Genomic DNA, 9,519 nt, shown 5'->3' on the forward strand with positions numbered 1-9,519 from the left:
TATACCTAATAATGGAATTGTAGGATCGAATGGCAGGTCAATTTTTAGTTCTCTAAGTGTTCTCCAGATGTCTTTCCAAAAGGAACGTATTAGTTTGCATTCCCACCAGCAGTGTATAAGTGTTCCCTTTTCTCCACATCCACGCCAGCAACTCTGGTTTGGGGATTTTGTTATATGGGCTAATCTTGCTGGAGTGAGGCGATATTTCAGAGTAGTTTTGATTTGCATTTCTCTAATGGTTAAGGATGGTGAGCATTTTTTCATATATCTATAGGCCGCACACCTATCTTCTTTGGTGAAATAAAAGGAAATAAACATATGTTAGATGGCTACTGTTGCATTACCCTATTTCCACGGTCTCTCGTGTAGGATCACAGCAATGCTGTGAGGGAGGCATTACTTCACATTCCTACACTTGGGAGAGCCATTCAAAACATTCATTCACATCACAAGAAAAATTTAAAATCTCTGCTTCTTTACGAAAAATATAAACAGCTATATTATTTTAGGAATTCAGGAAATGCTGAGGAGAAAAAAAACCCCTCAAACTTTTAGGCATCAGTTCTAAATCAAAGAGTCTTGAATTGATATTTAATAAACCCAAGTTATATACTATGTTCAAATAAAATCAAAATGGGGGAAAAAAGATAGTTGTACTTTTACTTGAATTATCTGTACCGATGCAACTTGAATAAAACACGTACCTTAATATTTTCACCCTATCTTAGATACCTTTGTAATATAATATTAAAATTAAAAGTCAACTACGGTTAACATTGAGAAAAAGATTTCATGTGTTTTTGTTCGGTGGATGGGTTTGTGTGTTTTCGAAGGAGGGAGGAAGGAGTTAATTCTGGTCTTGTGCTTCTCCCTGGTCCAGAGCCCATGTCTGGTGTAATCTCAATCCTGTGTACAGGATGAGTTTCCCACTCTCTAATTTTAAGAGTCCTTCAGGTGCCCTCCACAATAATAGAAATGCCCAGCTTCTAGAGTCCTCAGAAGCAGTGATGAAGCATCTGAAGACAGTAAATGAGACCTCTGGCAGCATCAAAGTTAGCGTTCATATGATTTCAAAGCAACTACTTTGAAATATGATGCCGTGTTTATTGAAATTACTACTTCTAGAAAGTGCCAAAAGACATATTGTTTTGGTTTATGTAGATAAAGTTAATATCAATTGTGTTTTAAAACTTTTATGAGAATGTGATAATACTTAGAATTATAGGAATAATCTACAAAGTCAAAATAGCAAATAATTTTTAAAAATTAGTCTTTTTATTTTTGCTTCAAGAAAAATCTTATTTTTCTATTAAGACACAGTTCAAAAATTTATAAAAATATCTCTATCTATAAATATGTCCCCAGTCTATGAACATTTCCCTGGCTGACACATTTCTGCTGCTGATACAAGCTGAATATCCTTCCATTACAGTGCTCAGAACATGTTTTAACCATTTGTTACTTTGTCTGTTTGTCTCACTAGACTGGGTTCTGCTTGAAGGCGTAGGATCATATTACATCTTCTTTATCTTTAGTTTTTCAAAACCAAAGACTATCTTTAGTTTTTTCCTTTATAACACAAAGGAAATATCCAATAACGTGTCTTATGAATGCTAAATAGACAGCTGTGAGCATGCACAGGTGTCCCTATGCACAGGCACTGCGCTCCGCACTGGGGAGGATGTTAAGATCTGGCCCAGCATGGAGATTTCATCCAGGCTTGAAAATCCAGTAAGTTATAAACTTAAGAGTTAAATAATGATGTAAAACAATGGTATTGGTTGACAAAGGGCACACAGTTATAGTCCAATTAAGAGTAGGATCACTAAAAGCTATGACTGGGGCAGAGGGAGAAATCAATGATAATGGAAACCTTAATGAAAAAGGCACTTGAGACTGGCACTGTAGAAGGGAAAGAAGCAGAAATCGAGTGAACAGAAGTATCAAGGCAAGAAAGCACAAGGCTCATACAAGAACAGTGAGTATAACAGCTGGCTGGTCAGAAAACAGTCTGGATGCAATCACTACTCAAAGTGTGTAATGTTGTCCGTGAAAGATATCATATGCACAGTGGTGCAGGACAGTGAGTCAGAGAATTTCTGATGTCCCTTCATAATTTGCCAAGTTAAACAATGTAACAAAGCAGCAAATAAGAAACCATATAAGCCTATTAAGATGATTCTTATGGACAAAGACTTGCAGGCAGAATGAGGTACCATGTGGAGGAGGGAAAACCAACCTGCATTCACTGTGCTGATTATTTGCTAGGTAAATTACAGCTGCCACTCAGACCGGTGACGAGACTTGTCTAGGACCAGGTGTGTGTCTGTTCACAACACCACAAAGCCGCCATCAATTCATGAAGGTCAAGCTCCCACGAGAAGAACACTTCAAACACAGAATTCTTTCTATAATTCATTTCTGTAAGAAATGAGTTCTCTCTCCTAGCAGCAATAATCTGAAACAGTTGTCCTGTCAGACTTCATTCCTAACACCCGGTAAACCAAGTATTTGAGACGGACCATCTGCCGAATGGACAGTGACTAAATCTTAACCGTTTCAGTACATCTGTGTTTGACTTGATTCTGAATACAGTCGCTCAATCAACAATCCTTTTCCTGGCACCCACCCACTTATTCTTCTGTGCCTACAATTCAACTGGCCTGATAAGCAATTTTACCTAATTATCCTGTCAAGGCAGATACTGGAATACCTTTACTGACACATGATAAATACCAAAACCTCCCTTTTCAGTAAATTACAATGTGCTAAGATCTTTTATAGATGCCAGTAATCAATAATCCATTTTAATAGTTTCCATTGAAAGAAGCTGTTATCTTCCCTTTGGAAGAAGAAATGAAATCACTGCCTAGAAAACAATTTCAAAGAACTCACATTCAAGAGAGTAAAATGAAATACCACAAAGCCACTGAGGACTTTTCACTAATCAAACTAATGATTACCCTTAAAACCTGTTTAAGTGCTTTTTCCTGAACCAAATTTTAGCTATAAAGCGGCTTATATCTATAGTGCATATTTAACTTTCAGACATTAACTCAGAGAGAAGCTAGCATTAGTTGTACTCAATGCACAAGGAATAAATTATTAGTACTAATCCCATGATTAAGGTGGTCTGTAATGGATTCAAGTTGTCAATCACCCAAAAATGTGATTCAAGAATACCACACATCGAAAGACTTTATATTTGTATAAGAAAATAAATGTATTTAGATACATTTTTCTCTACCTAGTCTGCCACTGAATGATGATAGAAATCCACTAGCGGACTGAAAGGAATATTAGGAGGAGGAGGAGGAGGAGGGAAGGGAGAAGGAGAAGGAGAAGGCGGCAGCTTCTGGGGAAGGCTGAAGAGAGAGCAGAGGGGAGGACGAAACTAGGAAGGACAGATAATCTGTTGGCACTTGGGTTTCTGTCGCCCCGCACAGTTCTAATAGTAACCCTCTGTGGAAGAACATGTCACTGTAATTTTCTGAAGGAAACTAAAGCTTAAACAAAAATCACATAACTAATGAGAGGCGGAGACTGATTCCAAGTTGGGCCTTTCAGGTTTGGCTTTCTGCTACTATTCTATAAAGCAGATATTTTCATACTAAAATTCTATGTTGGGCTCAGGTCAGATGCAGTAGCTTGTAAGCATTTTGACCCCAAAAGCATGAAGATTTATGAATTCAAATGAGCGCCATCACCAAGTCTACCTTCCAAATTGTAATTGCTCCTGCCTAAGGAAATCAATCCAAGGTACTTACCACACAAGTGCCTCAGAATGAATGTGACGTGGCAGGCTTGATCTGCAATGCCGCCCGACAGCTCAACATATGAACACAAGCGCCTCAGAATGAATGTGACGTGGCAGGCTTGATCTGCAATGCCACCCAATAGCTCAACATACGATTACTCAGGGAGAATGCAGTCAAAATAACCATGGCATTTTTCAATTCTGCCAACATTTTGGTCAAGTGGTTCCATAAACTCAAAAACAGAATTTAACTAATTTTTGAAAATTATCCAGATAGTTGAACAGAGAATCAGTATTAAGTATCTCGGTGTCTGCTGTTACACCACTACTTGGTGAGCTACTTCACAGAATGCTTTATGATCTGAACACAGTGATGATGTTGACGGCCCTGTGAACAGCTTTGGTTCCTCCATGAAGACAGCCTTATTACCTTAACCCTTTCGATTTTCCACACAATGTCAATTCTGACTGGCTTATACCGTCTGATATTTCTACTTCTGTAACAAAAAACGTGTTTTTTTTTAAGAAACACCATAGCATAGAAATAGTAATAGACATCATTTACTGAATACTTATTATGTGCTAAGCACTATATCACCTAATTGTCACAAAATGTATATATTATAATTGATATCACCATTAACTTGAAAAATAACTGTTCAAAAATCAGATATTCAATCTTAGGCGAACAGTCACCATGAAATGGGTTTAAGTCTTGCCTATTTCCAGAATTAAAAATTACAGATACATTTTTCCAAGCGCCTACTATATATTAAGTACTTTGTATTAGTCTTACATTAGTCTTACACTAGTTCTTAGTCTTACATTAGTTCTGCAAAATGGACTGAAAATCGCCATTTTTCAGAGAAGAAAATTCAACCTGAGAGAAACAAAACAACAAGGATACATAGTATGTAGGAAGGCCGCAGAGCCACAGCCTGAGACACTCAGACGATGTAAAGCCTGCGCATTTTCCAGTGGATATAAAAAGGCCAAAATGAGTCTTCTCGTTTCTATTTCGTGCCACCGGGAGGAGCTTTGGATTATTAGGGGAAAATCGCGCTGACGATCACAACGTGGAAATGACGGTTACAGATACATGACAGGAATCACTTCCATTTTGGTAAAGGGTAATAATTAGTTTTTTCCATTTTATAAGACTAATATTTTGTAACCACATCAGAACAATCCAGCTCAACTTTGTGAACATCACCAACTTTCAGGGAAAAATTCTATGCATCTTCCGTTTCCATTCAGAAAAAGGTAGATGTATTTTAGTTTATTCAACTCATCACAGAGATATTACTGCTTTAACTCATTCTTGCATCTGAGACAAAAAGAGCAGTACCAGGAAATATGAATTTGACAAACAGCACAGCACATTCAGAGTCCCTAAGACCAGGGACTCCCCACCCAGCCCACCCACATGTCTGAAAGAGACAGCACTAAACTAACCAAGACAGAAGTGGTGTCAGGATATTCGCAACCCAAGAAAAATCACTTGGGTAATCACCTGAAGGACCAAAAAGCACATATGGAATTAAATCAAAGTGCAGGATATGTGGCCTTCAAATTTGTTGTTTAGAGAAGAAGGAAGAAGATGCAAAGTGTCACCAAGTCTGACCTCTACTTAGCTCTTCTTTGCTGACTCTGTTCCAGCCACAACGGTTTTCCTTCAGTTTATTTAAAAACACCAGGAACCTTCCTGCCTTTCTATTTATCTGCCTAGAACACCCTTTCCTCCATTCTTCACTGATGACCTATTTTCTCTTCACACCCAAGAGAGGTTGGGAGGTCTTCCCTATCTGCTACTTGTGCACTCACTTGACTTTTCTTCTTTTTCCAGACTTGTTCTCACTCTGTTGCCGAGACTGGAGAACAGTGGCATTATCACAGCTTATTGCAACTTCAAGCTCTCACTTATGTTGGTGAGGCTGGTCTCCAACTCCTGGCCTCAAGCAATCCTCTCACCTCAGCTTCCAAAGTGCTAGGATTATAGGCATGATCCATGGCTCCTGGTCCTTTATGGTATTTACTACAACTTGCAACTTACTTTTGGTCTGTTTTCAAGTGTGAATGTGAGGGGAGGGTTAGCATATAAGCTCAGTGATGGAAAGGAGGTATCTGTCTTGTTCAGTACCTTAAACCAAGCTTGGAATACAAAGATAGTATAATAATAATATAAAAATGACATTTAACGAATAAATACAGGATTTTATTATATTAGCTGGAAGCATCGTTTGAATTTGAAAATGATCATGTCCAAAACTTAAAGACACTCAGAGAAGCAGAAGAATGAACAGCAGTAATAACAGAAATAACTGTAGACGGACTACTTCACACAGATTTTCTCTAATCATTACAACCTTCCAAGGTGAAGATAACAGTCTCCCTGACTGAGGAAACAGTCCTTCAAGAGGATTAAGAAACATGCTCAAAGCAACACAGTTGGAGGACTATGGCAGTAGATTTGGATCTTGAAATGCAAACTGACTCTAAAACCCGTGTTGTCACAATGAGGCCCCATGGACACTGGCAGTTACTGTTGTCTGTAAGATACAGCAGCATGTCTAGACAGCCCCAGGTGAAGATGGCCACTAAGTCTGCTGTGAGTGATGACTCAGACTTGAGCTCGGGGGCTGAACATGCCCCAGTAGAACCAAGAGGCTGAGAGAGTCCCTGTCTGCTACTTGGAAGTGACTTCAGGCACTCACAGCCACTCAAAGCCATCACTGGTGTTTAAAATTGTAAGAAGAAAAACATGAAAGAAAGAAAATAAGGAGGGAAAAGGAGACCAGCAACTCAAGTGGGGGTGTTTATGAAAATGATCTCTTTCTGGCAGGAGTGAAATTCCAGGAATAATTGCCATTACCTAAGCACCAATTAATTGTGTGTCAGGTATTGTACATTAGATATTTTACTGTTAAATAATATTTATTGCTCTTTACTTAGAGTTGTGGAAAATAAGCTTCAGAAAAGAGAATTATCTTGTCCAAGGACACACAGCCAGAAGTGATGCAAACAGGACCTGATCTAGCTGCTTCCATGTTAAGGCTCATGCTTTATCGGCTATGCGTTGCTGCCTCACCAAACTCTGTCTCTGCGTGTGCTTATCTGCAAAGGCGCTGTGGCAGCGATAGCTTCAAAAATCAACCAGGAGGAGGGGGAATGTACACTTACAGGGAAATACACTTCATGGGGGGAGGGGGGATGACATTTTAAAGCAATAGTTAAGACAAAACCCTAGGGAAAGAATGTTCTTTTCCTCGGGAGTCTACCTGTTACCTTCCCAGGGGCACTGACTCAACAAATAAATGCTGGGCAATTTCTATTGTGTTAACAAGGCTGATTTCAAATAACTATGTTACCAAGTTTGATTAAATAGTAAGACAAACTGCTGCCTTTTAAGTAAAGAACAGGGAGCACCCAACACCACTTGCTAAATCAATATTAAGTGCTTTGCCACTCTCAAGTAATGATGCCAGGAGGTAATGATTTCCTACTTTTGTAATTGCGGCGCATCTGCATAATCACACCTCCATCAGGTGTAATGACACGCTGGCAACAGTCTTGCACGTTACGCGATTGCCTGATAATTTATAATATATGCAGAGACCAATGAAGCATCCTGTTTGTACAGACATGACATCCTTTTATATAACATTCAGGGAAAGAAAGAAGATATTTAATAAAACACCAGGATATTTTTAAATGCCAATATGCATATCATAAGAAGCATTTATTTGAACATATTATTGTGCCTCAAAATGATGAACTCTGTACAATGCTTATTACAGATAACACTATCACCCATGTAGCAAGTTGGTAAATACTTAAAATACAGATGTTAAAATTTCAAAGTAATACTAAGTAAAGAGCAGAATCATAAGGCTTTCTTGACCAACCAGCAGGACTTGACCCCACTCAATACCTCCTCACCTTCTTCAAACTCTTTCTTCACATGGTTCACCTAAAACAAGATTTCTCTGTGTTCCCTCCAACTTTTCCTGTTGCTCTCCTTTTGTTGCTTTTGTTGGCAGCTCTTCCTCTACCATTAAATGTGGAAAGCCCGCACGGTCTGTCTCAAGTCTTTCTCCTTTCTGTATTCTGTGCTCTTTCCCAAAGCACATCCACAAAGTGTATCGTCTATTTGCAGGCGACTCCCAGGTTAGCATCTCCGGCTCCATCTTCTTTTCTGAATCCCAGACCTATATGATCCAACCGCTGACCTTTTCTCCTGGGGTTTAGCATGTGTAATTCCCCCATTCCCTGTCTTTTCTTCACCCTCTTCTCACAATTCCTTGACCACATCTAGTGTTCCCATCTCACTGAACAATGTCCACCATCAAACAGGTGGGCCAAGTAGGCATCTGGTAATGATTCTTAACACCTCCCGTTTCACTCACCCTCATATCTAGTATAACCAATATATTAAGCACTCTCTCTTTTATTTTTTTCATATCTCTGAAGCCCATTCTCACTTTCTCTTCTGAACTGTCAAATCGCTCCTCTAAGCTATGGTCATCTGTCATGGGGTCTGTTACCATAGTAAGTCTCTAACTGGTCTATACATGGCTATTCTGGCTTCCCTAAAATCTTTCAAAACAGTAGTCAAAGTGACCTTATCAAAATGCGTATCAGGTCATATTATGTCCCTCTTGTTCACCAAAATCTTTACAGCCTACTGGTAATCTTAGGAACATGTCAAAAGCTCTTGCTAGGGCCTAGGGCCTCTGTGGTCTTGCTAGAGAACCTGGCTCCTCTGCCTCACCAGTCTCATCTCGAGCCATCTGCCACCTGTCTCCCTGGACCTCGGTAGCACTGTCCATCTGTCAGGCCCTCAGGCTTATCATGTTCCTAACCAAAGGGCTTCTGCACTTACCCTACTCTCTACCTAGAAAATGGTTCCCTTCTTGCACAGTTAATTCTGACTCACTATTCAGGCTTCTTATCATGAATTACTTCCTCAGAAAAGCCTTCCCTAACTATGCCAAACCCCCTAATTGGGCTCTATTACACAACAGTTGTCAGAGTTTTAATTTCACATTTGCTTTTGTCATTAACTAATTATCAGCTCTCTCTCCCCCACTGTGAGTTCCAAGATAGCCAAGATCTCTGCTTTTGTTCACCATTGTAACCCTAATGTCTAACTCGGACATACCTAACATGTAATAGATTCTTAGTACAAACCTTCGAACACATACATGAATTGAATACCAAAATATCTAATCCAAGGCTGATATTACTGAAAAACAAAACTGAAAGAATACTGGTATATCAAAGAGGTACAAAGAGAGACTATACCAAGATACTAGTCCACCATAGCTGAAAAGGAAAACTGCAATTCTATTTCACAACTTCAAGATCCTTCTAAAATACACTATGAAAACAAACGCATGGCAATAAGCATACACATGAATTATGTGCTTACCCACTGTCGGTGAACAGGAACTCCAAATGAGTCATAAAAACTTCCCAGCGGGAGACACCGTACCTCTGTGCCAGAGAAAGAGCAATGCTGTAGACATTTTCCTCCAGGGTTCTTCAAGAATGTTCGTCAGACCCAGGAAAGGGAAAGAAAATGCTCATTAGGGCTGCTCTCCAGCGGAGTGGGGTACAGTCAGTACACTCCTAAATAAAGCATTTCACAGTGGTTCAGGAAAGTTCTTAAGGGAATTTTAATGTTCCTTTTTCATTGCTTTGTAAACTACCAAGAACTTATCTAAACTAGTGGTTCTCCATCATGGGTAAATTCTCTCTCC

At 39.3% G+C, this 9,519-nt stretch overlaps 1 protein-coding gene across 1 annotated transcript in view; it reads right to left on the minus strand.

The window, feature by feature from the left end:
• Window positions 1–9,519, minus strand: part of NBAS (neuroblastoma amplified sequence) — a 367,205-nt gene that overhangs the window by 97,562 nt on the left and 260,124 nt on the right. The window contains 1 exon segment of the mRNA XM_023511811.1: window positions 9,189–9,299. Within this exon segment, the coding sequence (XP_023367579.1) occupies window positions 9,189–9,299 (111 nt within the window).

This window comes from Otolemur garnettii, unplaced genomic scaffold, assembly GCF_000181295.1.
Source record: "Otolemur garnettii isolate 467f Iridium unplaced genomic scaffold, OtoGar3 scaffold00022, whole genome shotgun sequence".
NCBI classification, from domain to species: Eukaryota; Metazoa; Chordata; class Mammalia; order Primates; family Galagidae; genus Otolemur; species Otolemur garnettii.